Source organism: Penaeus japonicus, unplaced genomic scaffold (genome assembly GCF_977035675.1).
Source record: "Penaeus japonicus unplaced genomic scaffold, GWHDUDI00000001_assembly GWHDUDI00000020, whole genome shotgun sequence".
Lineage (NCBI taxonomy): Eukaryota > Metazoa > Arthropoda > Malacostraca > Decapoda > Penaeidae > Penaeus > Penaeus japonicus.
The window spans coordinates 25,831,686-25,846,685 of NW_028234422.1; the positions used below are offsets into that span (position 1 = coordinate 25,831,686).

General features: G+C 46.8%; 1 protein-coding gene across 11 annotated transcripts in view; it reads right to left on the reverse strand.

The window, feature by feature from the left end:
• kis (chromodomain helicase DNA binding protein kismet) overlaps positions 1 to 15,000 on the reverse strand; it is a 69,834-nt gene that overhangs the window by 41,764 nt on the left and 13,070 nt on the right. For 10 of the 11 annotated variants that reach the window (XM_086548210.1, XM_086548205.1, XM_086548213.1 and 7 more), the window contains exon 2: positions 4,892 to 8,236. In XM_086548210.1, coding sequence (XP_086404336.1) covers positions 4,892 to 8,149 — 3,258 coding nt within the window. In that variant the 5' untranslated portion in view covers positions 8,150 to 8,236. Of the gene's footprint in view, positions 1 to 4,891; positions 8,237 to 14,298; positions 14,321 to 15,000 lie in introns of those variants that run through there. The other variant, XM_086548203.1, reaches the window with a different exon arrangement.

The window sequence follows — 15,000 nt, forward strand, 5'->3', positions numbered from 1 at the left end:
GTTACCATAATCACCGTTGCAAAAATTCCCAGGCCATGTCAACTGCAAACCAAGTTGATTCGAATTCATGACGTTATGACACTTGAAACCAAGTTCGCGGTCCTACAATAACACAGACTTTTTATGTCTGCAACCAATTCGATGTCCAATTCAATCTTTTGGTTTATATTTGTTTGCAAATAATATTCTTTTTTTCTGTTTTACTGTTTAATCTTTATCAATGGCTATTCCATTTCAAAATCACAACCCCCTCTTACAGTTTCCTCCATTACTCAGCAAAGTCAGCACGGAATGCAAAATATAATACAACGGCAGATGACAAATTAAAACAAAAGGTCAAGATCTCTTGAAAATCATTCAGCAAAATGTCAAATAAAGTACGAACACACGAAGCTTACACACACAAAAAAAAAAGAATATTAACTAGTTGACGAAACTCATTCCTCTCCCACATGATTTTATCACCTACAATTCAAGGTTGAAACCAAGCCTAACCAACTACTACTTGACAAAGAAAAAAAAAAGTTATATCTGATACTGGCTAATCCTTCCCCAAGAATGCACGCTCTCGCCAGTACCAGTACCAGCCTCACGCCAGTACCAGCAGCACCTTTACTGATAAGATAAGTGATTATCTCGATACAGGACTATAGTTTTGGAAACATCATGTCCATGCGAAAAAATCACGTAGTCCTAAGTAGCGTATCAACTATTGTTCATGATTTCGACGATAGTGACTACTTACGGTGCGTGTGTTGGTCATCGTGTGAGAAAGGCGCTTTCTTATTGGCCATCCAATAACCACCACTGACCGTGACAGTCCTCTCACTCTCCGTTACTCGCAAAACACTACTAGTTTCAATAGTAGTGCAGAGATAACAAAACCATCGGGAGTTCACAAATGTTATCGTCACGACGGAAAAGAATGCGAGCACGTGACCGAGCTAATGCTCGCTGGAGGTGGTGTTGACGTAAGTTGCAGTCCTAGCATGCAACGCTCCTGCTACAGCGACCAAAACAACAACGCGTCGTTTGCCCCACGCTCACTTCTTTCATTCAAAGTATTACAACACATAGTGAGCCCAACAACTCACGTACTCACTCACTCGCTCGCTCGCGCGCGCACACTACACACACACACACACGCACACTGTCAAACAACGTGGACGACCAGCTGGTGGGCAGAGAGGAGGGTGTGTGTGTGGGGGGGGGGGGGTAGGCACCAGAGGGGGACAACCACTCCACTCGGCCCACCTGGCACCAACGGGCCGCCCCACCACCCTTCGCCCTCGCCACGCACCCATTATAACCTCCCGACAAAACCCTTCGGCTCCGATGAGGCTTACCGTTACAAAAGCGATCGATAATGATACAACGCGTATGCAATGCGGGGATGTATGAATGAATGCGCGAGGGGGGCATCAGACCCATGCACACGCACATATGGGCAGTAAGTAACAAGGCGTGCAGATTCGCAACCAAGGGAGTCGTGCAATGACAAATGGAAGTAACTTTCATAAACTCTTGCTTTGATATACACGTTTTTCTAGCTTTTCAGACCGTAAATACACAATTCTCAGATATACAAAAGGGGGGAAAATACTATGCTGATTTTTCGTAGTATTCCATTGTAAATTTTGAGTGGCAAGAAAAAGAAATGTGAAGAACTAACCATAATACTTTCCCCCATATCTGCCTATCTATCAATACATCTATTTACGTCGATAACCTTAGCGTGAGAGAAAGAAAGAGAGAAAGAGAGAGTAAGGACAGACAGAAAATCACACTAGTAAATCACGGGACACTTTTCTAGTTATTTATGGCCTTTTGAAATGAAGGGAAATATCTATCTCCGAAGATCTGCCAAGTACAAACATGAAGAAGAAACCCATAACTATATCCACTGGTTCATCAAACAATGTTTGTTTGTTTTTTCCCCCTAACTGTTCGATCGACATTTTACCGAAGGGTGAATCCCCTTAAACTTTAGCATCAACGCATAAAAACTTAAAGCTTTTAGACCAAATAGAATTTAAACCATTAGCTGGAATCTATAACACGGGACTTTTCGAAGACGGCGAGAAAATGTCTGTTCAGGGATGCGTGTGTGTGTGTGGGGGGGGGGGGGCTACTGAGCCGTCTTCCCATACAGTATGCAATACTCAGGGAATTCTTGGTAGATATAATGGCAAATGTAGCGAATAGTGATGCATTAGAGAGTGCTTAGCGCTCCAAGTAAAAACGAATTGGAAATTTGACGAATTATGACTACTTTACATATATAGACCCCTTAACCCACACCTAATCACGCTAGAACTAAAGAATTTATAATCAGTCATTGTCACCTTCATACATGGCACCATTTAAATATACAAGTTATTTGGCTGATGTATAAACACAAAATATTACCATGCTTGCTTACAGTTGCCCCTTCCCCTTATGTTAAAAGACGTTTTCACTAAAATAAATAATAGTACGTAAGCTTCAATTCTAAGTTTTTATAAACCAAAATGCACAACTAATTGCCTTTCAGATATAAATTGGGAGTCAATATTTCCCACATACAAATACACCAAAAATTAACAATATACTGAATGAAAATCTGAGATCCAATACACGATGAAACACGAATGATAGTGCAAACAAAATCTAGATCGATCATAAACCTGCCCTTCGGCAAAAGCATGCCAGGACGCACATCAACAAGCAAAAGCTTACGTTCTGACAAGAAGGCCATTAGTTAGCAAATGCCAACACACAAACAACTGCATGCTGACCTGGTGCTCTCATTCACTGCGTTATCTCAGCTCTGTGTTACTGCTTCTCTATTACGATTCTACTAATTTAGGAGAAATATATAATACTAACATTAAGAACTTTAAACAAAAGTAAACGTAGTAACGTGTACACACAGATTAATAAGACACAGCAACAGAAAGAACGTAAATTAGGTCTTATTGTGGATGAAAATATATGAAATTACTGTTATAAAAAAAAAAAAAAAAAAAAAAAAAAAAAAAAAAAATATATATATATATATATATATATATATATATATATATATATATATATATATATATATATATATATTGCTGAAAAATAAAAGTGAACAACTAAGGGCAAATGTAATGTAATGTATATCCCATATCTAACCATCGCGCAAAAATACCTTCCTTTACCTGATGTTGTATCGAATCTTCAAAAAGATAAACGAAAACAAAACTAGAGGGCACACACCGAGCTGATAACAGACCACAAAGTCGCTGCGTTTCATCATTCACACGGACTCTAATAAGACCTTCAACAGGTGCGATTACGAAGGAGCGACACGCAAAGTGCAGAGGAGGCGGTAACGCTGATCACCTACGACGTGTGTTGGGACAACCAAGTCTTTCCGACGTTTCAAATAGTTCCATCTGTATTAAATTTTATCTGTAGTCAATGTATAATCCTTGCAGCATATTTGGAAACGTGCTTAGCCGTCAACAATACAGAGTAATGGAAAATGGATGAATGGGGAACCAGACATTTCTCTATTTGGGTAGATTTTCAGGATCATGAGTTAATAATATTAGTATCATCAACAGTAATATTAGCGGAAGCATTTTGAATAGTCGTCTCATTCTAATAAAACATTTAAATTGTTCTAAGTAATTACGTATCTTTTAAAGATCGAGTCTTACCTGATACTACAATTATTTATCTTACTTTAGTTCACCCTCAGGTAATACTCCCAAAGTGATCTGGTTGCTCTAACAATTAACAGGTACTTTCAAAATCTCTTTATATTAACCAAGAGAACAATTGCAACCACTAATACTTCCTTTCTGGGCATTAGCTACCAGGTGCTAGCATCTATACTGCAAGGTCATTTGATAATTCTTTCTAAAAAAGAGAAGGAAAAAATGTACGAACCCTTGTTACTAATATATAATCTGCAGTCGGAGGTGCGATTACTGTCACATAAGCTAATCTTTTCTACAGTCAAATGCATATTATTATTATTATTATTATTATTATTATTATTATTTTTTTTTTTTTTTTTATTTTTTTTTTTTTTTACTGTGTTTTGCTAGCCGGAATGAGTGAGGGAGTGGGTGGGCGTATTTTGCATTGGCTCTTAACTATTACAATATTACTAATGGCCTCTTCACATGGAGCACGTCTACCAGTGGCCAAAGAAAAAAGGAAAGGCCTTTGGATAGTCAATCAATACTCTCCTTCTGTTCCTTTTCTCAATTTCTAAACTTCGACATTTAAAAAAAAAGTCTGTCTTTAATAATTTTGCAAAATGAGTACTCCTGAATTAATTGGGGAGCTATCCTACATTTTTTTAAACATACCTTCACATTAAATCCATCCGCTTACTATTCATCAACCTACACTAAATTCTTGAAAAACGTAGTTAGATCATATAACAAGGACTGCCTTTGTTTCCCATCAAAGAACTAACGTGGAAATCGAGCTCTAAATTTAATGTACATTGGTCTTACATTCTAAATGGTGCATTGAGAATTTTGGGCACACATACAACCCGAATAAAACTTATGTTTCCATTAACTATCTCTACACCTGGTATCTAGAACTTAAGTATTTTTTAGCATCATGATTAAATGCATGCCTAAATCATTAGCACCCTTCAAGCTATATCACCGTTAACCAGTAACAGATGTAGAAACTCAATATTGCAGAGCTCATACAGTTTCGAGCACAGACATTTTGTACATGCGTCAGGGTGACATCAAACCATCTCGTAAGGTGGGAAAGTGATTACAGTATAATAATCGAACAAAACTGCTAATCTAAATCGGGGTTACAATCTAGACAAATACTAAGCCAATTCCGAGAAAAATGGAAAGGAAAATAAAAAAAATATTGATATAATGCTTACCTTCTGTTGTGTCTGCACATTCTGTGGCATTTTGTATAATTGCTGCAGCTGCTGCTGGCACTGCTGAATCTCAAAAGCAAAATTCATTTGAGGTTGCATAGAATGAGGACCTTGCTGAGGCATGCCCATTGGCCCCTGTGGCATATTGGGGCCCATCTGGGGGCCAGGGCCCATGCCAGGACCTACAGATGCCTGAGGATGCATCCCAGGTCCCATTTGCCCCATGGGTCCCATTTGTGTTGTTGGAATCTGTCCTTGTGGTCCAGGAGGGCCTTGGTTTTGAGCACCAGGGGGCATCTGTGGTGCCACACTAGTTGGTAATTGTCCTGGCATAATTTGACCGGGGGCTCCATGTGGCATCTGGCCTGGAACTCCAGGAGGCATTTGCCCTGGACCTCCTGGAGGCATTTGCCCTGGACCACCGGGTGGCATTTGCCCTGGACCACCGGGTGGCATTTGCCCTGGACCACCGGGTGGCATTTGCCCTGGTCCACCGGGTGGCATCTGTCCTGGCGCACCGGGTGGCATTTGCCCTGGTCCACCGGGAGGCATCTGTCCAGGTCCAACAGGTGGCATTTGTCCTGGCCCTCCAGGTGGCATTTGCCCAGGTCCGCCAGGTGGCATTTGCCCTGGTCCACCAGGTGGCATCTGTCCAGGTCCAACAGGTGGCATCTGTCCTGGTCCACCAGGAGGCATCTGTCCTGGTCCACCAGGAGGCATTTGTCCTGGTCCACCTGGAGGCATTTGCCCTGGCCCGCCAGGTGGCATTTGTCCTGGTCCGCCAGGTGGCATCTGCCCAGGACTTCCCGTCTGCATTTGACCTGGACCTGTTGGAGGCATCTGTCCTGGTCCACCTGGGGGTTTCTGAGCCATTTGCCCGGGTCCCTTTCCAGCTACCTGACCAGGTGTTGACATTTGACCGGCGCCTTGCCCAGGACCGCCAGAGGGCATTTGTCCTGGACCTCCTTGGGATAGATGCCCAGGTCCAGGAGGCATGTGTCCTGGTCCTCCTGGTGGCATCTGGCCAGGACCAGGATGCATCTGTCCAGGACCTCCTGGAGGCATTTGTCCTGGTCCTTGTGGCCTCTGACCCGGTGCCTGAGGCATCTGACCAGGTCCTCCTGGAGGCATCTGACCTTGAAGTCTCTGGCCCGGGGACATTTGTCCTTGCGGTCCATAAGCCACTGGGCCAACAACCCTGAATCCTTGCTGCCCAATTACTTGCTGGTATGGTCCGTGGGGCCCCTGGGGACCTGGAAACCTCATCATCCCTGGCCCTTGGGGCCCGCGAGGAGGCATGCCTGATGTCATGATTCCAGGCCCTGACGCATTTGGCATACTATTTGGAGGCATTCCATTTGGTGTGACCGTGCTTGGTGGCATGCCGTTTGTGGCTACTAAACTAGGCATCATACCATTCTGATTCACAGCACTTGTTGGCAAACTTCCGGGGTTGGTGGAAGTGGTAGGCACGTTGGTGGGTGCTGAAGCTTGATGTTGTTGAATGGCTGAAGTTGTCTGTGTAGGTCCGTTTATTGTTGATGTGGTTAAAGTCGTAGTTGGGCCAGAAGAGGCTTGCACCTGAACACTCTCACTCAAAGATTCACTGTTTGCTAAACTACTTACTGCACTATTCACTATACTGGTATTGACACTTGGAGTTGACACTGGTCCATTACTCTGAGACACACACACACTTGATGTACTACTGTTCGGAGTCAAACTACCATCACTAACATTAGAAATACTGTCAGGCATTGCAGAGTCCTGTCCTTGAGGTGTTGGTATAGGCGACTGTTGTTGGCTAATAGGAGGCCTAGCCCCTGCCATACTGCTTCCTTGCATATAGCTGCTCTGTTGCATGTAACTTTGTTGGGCCATTGGTCGGGCCTGCTGCCACTGCTGTGGAGACATGGGAGGTCGGACTGACCCAGGCCCTAAGCCTGGACTCATAGGAGTACCCATAGAAGGTCTACTAACCATGCCTGGAGACATGGGTGCTCGGGTGCCCAACGGACTAGGTACTCCAGAGGAGCCAGCATACAGACCAGGTGATGGCATAGGCTGATTGGGGGTAGTGCATCGCTGGCTGGTAGGTGTGTTTCTTCCAGCAACGCTACCAGGCTTCACCATACTTTCAAGTTGCTGTAGGCTGGATCCTGGTGCGCCGCCAAGAGGCGCTGGCGACGCGCTTGATGACGGAGGCATGGACGCAGGGGATGATACAGGAGTGGTCATTCCTAGATTAGAATTGGGGCGGGGGTGGGGTGACATGCTACGTGGCATCGGAGACATCTGAGGCCTAGGCGATGCTTGCGGATGGGGTGACAGCTGTGGAGAAGCCTGGGGGAATGATGCTCTAAAGCCTGGTGTGCCATTAGGTACCTGAGAGCCAGGGTACTGGTTCATATCACCCTGAGGTCGTGGCCCTCCCATCATGGGCTGGCCAGGGTGCGGCTGCTGCTGCCCCCCAATAGGAACTTGGCCCTGAGGATACTGTCCCATCTGATATGGCTGTCTCATACCCTGACTCATGGCGTACTGCTGAGGCTGGCCGGGTGCTGGGGGAGCCCCTGGGTAGGGACTCATATTTGGGGAGTTGGAAGCCATTGGTCTCTGGGGGTCAAACCCAGGATAAGGTGGCCTTGGTGCACCTTGGTAAGTTATGCCCTGAGAACCAGGTGGGTAACCCTGACCCATACTCTGGGGTGGCATGCCCTGGTAATTCTGTGGAATGTTCTGTTGCATAGTGCCTCCCATGCTGGAGTTTGTAATGCCTTGGTTCTGATATGGCGGCATACTTTGTTGGGGATAATTTGGCTGTTGCTGATAACCTCCGGGCATGTGATTGTATGGGTCCGGCTGGTTGTTCCAGGTTTGGGCATACATCTCTTGGCCAGACGGTGGGTAAGAAGGCCGATACTGACCACCCTGGTATTGATTCATAGGAGGCTGTTGTTGGCCTGGACCCCCAGGATACTGAAAACCAGGTCCTGGTCCAGGTCCTGGTCCAGGGCCGGGGTACATGCCTTGCGCCGACGGAGGGGGCCCACCACCCATACCCATCTTCTGTCCCGGGCCCTGAGGTGGAGGACCCCCAGCCGCAGACCCTATACTGGTGTATGATGGCTGGTTGTAGCTGAGGTCCATCTCCTGCACAGAGACAGGCGTGGGACCCGAGGGACCACCAAAGGATTCTCCTCCCAGGTCCAGGTCACTCAGGTCCCCATCACCAAACAGCCCAGACAGGTTATCCATCCTTAATAAATTAAACTATAAATAGTATCAAATACTCATGCTGCAGAAGAATCGCATGGTGTGTTACACACTGCAGGCACAGTCATCCTGAAAAGACAAGAGAATAAGCCGTTACTAAAGACCAACCGAAATGGAAGTAAAATAAGGCAATCTATAAATCTGTACATGAATACGCACACTCGTCCGGGTGTAATGGAAGGCGGTATGCACGCATCCATCTCGAATTCTCTTATGCAAGCCATACTCAAGCACATGTAAAATACATTCAAACAATACAAACACTGTACGTCCCACTTCGCTCTCAAAGCCTGTTACAACAGCTACTGGAGTAGTAGATCTACTGCTTCAACTGCACAGCTATTTGTATTGATGGGCAATAGGGTTTTAGGGGCAGGGATACCATCGCTTCGTCGAAAGTAGAGATTGTAAGCGTACATACTATATCATATTGTATCATATACATATTATATTTTAATACTTGATATCCAGCTGCGTATATCAAATGTAATAACTACCTTAACGATACGTTTCCGTATATCATCTTTTTGATGATCCAAATCAACTTCTGTATCTCTCTCTCTATTTATCTATCATCTATGTATGTATGTATGTATGTATTATATGTGTATGTATGTGTACGTCTATATATACATATAAATGAGTGAATATGAGTATGTGTGTGTGTGTGTGTGTGTGTGTGTGTGTGTGTGTGTGTGTGTGTGTGTGTGTGTGTGTGTGTGTGTGTGTGTGTGTGTGTGTGTGTGTGTGTGTGTGTGTGTGTGTGTGTGTGTGTATGTGTGTGTGTATGTATGTGTGTGTGTATGTATGTGTGTGTATGTATGTGTGTGTATGTATGTGTGTATGTACGTATGTGTGTGTATGTACGTATGTGTGTGTGTGTGTGTGTGTGTGTGTGTGTGTGTGTGTGTGTGTGTGTGTGTGTGTGTGTGTGTGTGTGTGTGTGTGTGTGTGTGTGTGTGTATGCATGGGTATGTGAGTATGTATGTATGTATGGGTATGTGAGTATGTATGTATGTATGGGTATGTGAGTATGTATGTATGTATGGGTATGTGAGTATGTATGTATGTATGGGTATGTGAGTATGTATGTATGTATGTATGGGTATGTGAGTATGCATGTATGGGTATGTGAGTATGCATGTATGTGTGTGTGTGTGTGTGTGTGTGTGTGTGTGTGTGTGTGTGTGTGTGTGTGTGTGTGTGTGTGTGTGTGTGTGTGTGTGTGTGAGAGAGAGAGAGAGAGAGAGAGAGAGAGATGAGATTGGACGATACTTAATGACATTCTAGATAAAGCATACAGTATCTGATAATTTTGATTTGACTCACGAGAATGGCACACTATGAAATGCCTTGAAAACTGGAATTCAGACGTAAACATTTCTCCCAAAGCCAATTAGACAGTAGGGTGTGTTACCCAGGATACCCAGTGTATCGCCAATACTACAAGGCATGGAGACACCAAGCCTAAGAACATTTCTAAAGTATTCTCATTCAACCTATGGAAATGACAAAACACCGAATCGTATTTCAACATTATAAAAACCTAAGTGTTCTTTGCAGCCAAGACTTCCCGAGTTTCTTTTCTACTTTTAAACAGCTAAGCCAAGAGCTACCTCTGGGTGGTGGCGATGGCTCACACCCACAGCAGAGAAGCGAACCCAATTTTCAACCAGACAACATAGACGCCACTGGAAAACAAGTTGTCTTCAAAACTTGGCAGATGGGCGGCGGTCGACGGAGGGAAGTGTTGGTTGGTTGGTTGGTTGGTTGGCTGGCTGGCTGGCAGGCAGCAGGCGCACGTGGTCGGCAGCAGAGGGGAAAAGCCATACGCTTATGATGGAAACAGCCAGTGGCTAACATAATCGTGACAGCTTCTCCCTCTCCGTTACCGACCATTCCTTTCCTCCTCTTGGCTGATGTCCTCCAATCTCTTCTCTGGCGGTACTTTTCTTTACAGGTGCCGTAGGTTATTAACGATGATGTTCACTATCCGCACCCGAACGCGACTCTATGCCAAGGGACCAAAATCGGGGAGCGTCAAAGCCGAAAACAGAAATTAAAAGTTACATACAATACAATGCTAAGGTCCAGGGTGAGGAGGAGGATATGACAAAAGAGGAAACGGAAGGAAAGAAAAAAAATGATAAAGGATTAGGATAGGGGGCGGGATAAAAAGGAGAGGATGTGCAAAAATCAACATGTAATAGAAAGGTGAGAGGGAAATGGAAAATACAGAAAACAAGACAAGGGAATCGTCACATGCATGCAATCGTAGAAATTTTATTACAGTGATCCAAGAACTATCTCCGATGGGTATTGAAAGTCGAGGAATAGCCTCCGATGTGCACGAAAACATCGAGGATGTGGGCACGTGAAGGTCCCCCTCGAACGTCACCAAATTTCTTGAGAAGCCACCTACCCATCCATCTCTCTATCACAAACACCGACACACCAACCCATACGTATATATACTCTCCCAAAATCATCAACAGCGCGAACCGGGCATCGCAAAGCAAGCAGCAAGGCAAGACTATCGCAGCTGATCCAGAAAACGAGGAGCGAGAAGGAAGAAGGATTCCATGTGGGAAGGGAGGCTAAAGGGCAGGTGGGGATCGTGGGAGTCAGGTCGAAGCCACCGCGCTACCACTTCCTAGCTAAACACACACACGCACGCACACACACGCACACGCATATCAAGGGAGAGGAGGCAGAAGAGGCAGGAGGAGGAGGAGGAGGAGGAGGAGAGAGGGATAAGAAAAGAAGAGGGTGGGGGGAGGGGGAGAGGCAAGGAAAAAGGGAGTGAGGCGGGGAAGGGAAAAGGAGGTGGAGGAGGCGGAAGATGGAGATGAGAAGGGGGAGGGGGAGTAGGTGGGACGAAGGGGTAGGAGGGAAATAGTAGAGGCAGGATAACCGGGAAGATGGGAGAAGGGGGGAAAGGTGGGTGAAAGGAGATGGAAAGGTGATATAAGAAAACAAGAGATAAGAGGGAGGAGCGAGGATATGAGAGAAGAGGGGGTGGGGAGGAGTAGGAAAGAAAGAAAAAAATATATATATAAAGATGAGAAAAAATGTGAGTGTAATGGCAGCAAGGAGAGAGAAAGGACAGAGAAACAGAGAAACCCATTCTTCTTTTGGCCTAAGCTCCACACTATCGTAGGGTCAACCTCTCGAGTCGTCCTCCTAAATTCTCGTCTGCAAACATACAAACATGAATGTAGAGGGGGAGGGGAAGGTGGAGAGAGAGAGAGAGAGAGAGAGAGAGAGAGAGAGAGAGAGAGAGAGAGAGAGAGAGAGAGAGAGAGAGAGAGAGAGAGAGAGAGAGAGAGGGGGGAGAGAGAGAGAGAGGGAGAGAGAGGGGGGGAGGGGGGGAAGGGGAGAGAGAGGGGGAGAGAGAGAGGGGAGGAGGGAGAGAGGAGAGAGAGAGGAGGGGGGGAGGAGGGAGAAGAGAGAGAGGAGGGGGGGAGAGAAGAGGAGAGAGAGAGAGGAGGGAGAGAGAGAGAGAGAGAGAGAGAGAGAGAGAGAGAGAGAGAGAGAGAGAGGGGAGGAGGGAGAGAAGAGAGAGAGAGGGGAGGAGGGAGAGAAGAGAGAGAGGGGGGGAGAGAAGAGGAGAGAAGAGGAGAGAAGAGGAGAGAGAGAGAGAGAGAGAGAGAGAGAGAGAGAGAGAGAGAGATAGAGTTAGAGGGGAGAGAGGGGAGAGAGGAGAGAGAGAAGAGAGAGGGAGATAAAAGGAGAGGAGAGGAGAGGAAAGAGAGGGGAGAGAGCAAACCACGAAGAGGGAGAAAGGACTAATGACTGGAAAGAATAATAAGAGAAGAGAGAGAAAATGATGGAAAAGGGGAGAACGAAAGGAGAAAAGCGAGAACAGGAGAGGAGTAAACGAGGGGAAGGTGAGAGAGAGAGAGAGAGACGCACATCAATTCCCACAACCCATTCCCACCAGCAGCACAACCCCAGCACAACCTCCCGCAGCCCGACAACTCCCCAGAGGGGAAGCGGACGGGAGGCGGGCGGGCGGGCGGGTGGGTGGACCAGCCACAACCTCTTGCCGCCGCCGCTGCCGCCACCACCAAAACACAGCCGCGCCCAAACAATGTGCTTCGTTCGTGGCCTGGAGGAGGTGACGGTGCGGAGAGGACGGTGGCCACATTAGAAGGAAGAGGCGAGCTCACCGAGGAGCGGCTGTGTATGCGACACATGAGCCACACATACAACAGCACTGGAAGTAAAAATCAATCACATATCAGTGTGCGGCAGCTGGCGCCGGCGGCAGGCCGGACCCACAACCACCACGCCTGCCAACCTCCCCGCGCTCCCACCCAGTCCCCTCCTCACCACCACGATCACCACTGCGAAACCAGCGCACCCGTCCACAATCGAGCTCTCTTACTCGTGCACGTGAGTCTGCTCGTGCTTCCTCCAGATGCAAATTCGCCCCAAGACCATCACAACTCTTCATGACAAACGCAAGAGCTCCCGCCCCCCAAAGGCGCATCCATGTTCCTGCATCTGAAATCCTATATACCGCCTCAGCACAAAATTTCTTCGCCTCGACCATGACTGACAACACAGCAACGCGCACTTCAACTATGTCAAAATTTGGTGCTTCCTTTCCATAGTCTTGAACCATACACATCGACACTCGGGGCCAGCAGAGACAATTGCCCCCCACCCCCACTGTCAATGAAATATTCTTTGTCAAACTCTTCCGAAGCACATACCGAGAGCCCAGTGCCCTATCCATGAAAAGTCACACAGTAAGGATCAGTAATTTATTAAATCAAAATTTTAATCTAATCCGAAAAGGACTGTAATGTTGGGGATATTGGGATATAGTAAATAACTATGGCCACAATTTGTCCAACTAAAAAAACATTCCCTCTAATACCAACTGGGGCATGTGTTAATTCCTGTACATACTCATTTGATATCCATAAAAAAAATGCATGGGAACACGTATTCCTTGTTTTCTAGAAAAAAAGACAACTGAAGTTTCCCACAAGTACATTATTTATTTTCCGCATTTGACAGAGGGGCCTGACAGATATCAACGTAAATATAAATATAAATATAAATATAAATATATATATAAAACATTACAAATCAAAAGGAATATCATCTAAGTTCAGAAAATCAGGAAATCAGATCCTAAAGCAAGGGTGAAGAGAAGGAAACGTGTGAACAAATATCTATTGCAGGTGTGCCAACTGCACGTGCATTCCTGTCGCACGTGACCTTCTCCGATAAAAACATCGGCGCCCACGTGTTCGCACTATACATGTCATCAAAAATTGTTGGTCCAGACGCACACTTGCGGCCCCACTGGAGGTCGTAAGCGCATGTGCTGTGGCGGAATTTTCTTATTTAAAAAACAATACGCGGCGGAAACGAGAGTCGACAAGAGCCGACTACTCTAGGCCTCTGACGGTGGTAATGAAACTGCTATGTGGGGAGAAGCCCGGGCCCAAGGCGGGGGTGAGGCCAACACACGGGTGGCAAGGCAAGGTGGGAGAGATGGAGGTCATCATACGCCAGCCGACAAACAAGAGAAATTGTATGTGCGGGTTGCGGCAGCCGCGGAGGCCCCGAGTCACTGACTGGGTTGAGGGAGGCCCACACTCCTGCCGCGACACCGTGGTGCTGGTGGTATGGTGGGGGATCGAGGCATTGCTAGTGGCACATGGACAACACAGCCCTAGCCCGCAGCAGAGAGAAAGAGAGAGAAAGAGACCAACACACACACACACACACACACACACACACACACACACACACACACACACACACACACACACACACACACACACACACACACACACACACACACACACACACACACACAGAGCCTACCACCACAATCTCCATTCACAACCTCCATCACAGCCACCTCGCCTCATAGAGGGAGGGAGGAGAGCTAATGGAGACCCCTCCACCACCACCCCTCCTCTGTCCCTCGTCTCCTCCTCCTCCTCTTCTTCCTCCACCTCCACCACCACCACCACCACTGCCGCCTCCTTACAATGGTGGTGGTGAAGGTAGGTAGCAACATGCACTCGTCGTCACTATCACTATCACTACACACTAGGTTTCTCCTTCACTATCACAATATCAAGCAGCAGCACGACACTAACCCAACACAGCTTTGAGCGGCGGGGCCCATCTGAGATATTAGGAGGAATACGGGGCTTTGAGAGCGCTAGAGAGAAAAGAGGCAGGGGGGGAAGGGGAGTGGGGGTGTCGGGGGAAGTGGGGGGAGGCCGGGGATCATGGACGGGGGAGGCTCACCAGTACGGAGGGGGCGCGAGGGAGGGGGGTGACGACCGGGGGAGAAGGAAGGAGGAGGAGGAGATGGTGGTGGAGGAGGACGACGAGGAGAGTAGGGGGTAACGGGGAGGAGGGGTGGTGGAGGGACCTGTGCGGTGTTGCCATCTCTCCCGTTACTCTTTACACTTCGAAAATTTCTTGCACATTAACCAATTTCATTTGATTTTTTTGTTTGAACATTTGACTTTAGAAAACACAAAAAGCTCACTTAATACTAGGACAGCCATAATAAAGCAACCATTTCTACGTTGAACAATATATAACGGGTGACTGTCATGGCCGGTAAAAATAACCCTAGTCGATACCTCCACGCGCCCCCTCCCTCTCTTCTCCCCCTGCTTCCCCTCCCCCCACGGACTGGTTGGGTCGTTGTACGAACGCATAATATCTAGATGCCATTATTTCTAAAATTTGAAGATGGCTAGTTTGAAACACATCTTGACCGCCTTTGCACGGCGTCTATGGGGAGGCGAAGGGTGCTACGGCCAACGCGAGACGCCAGATTCGAA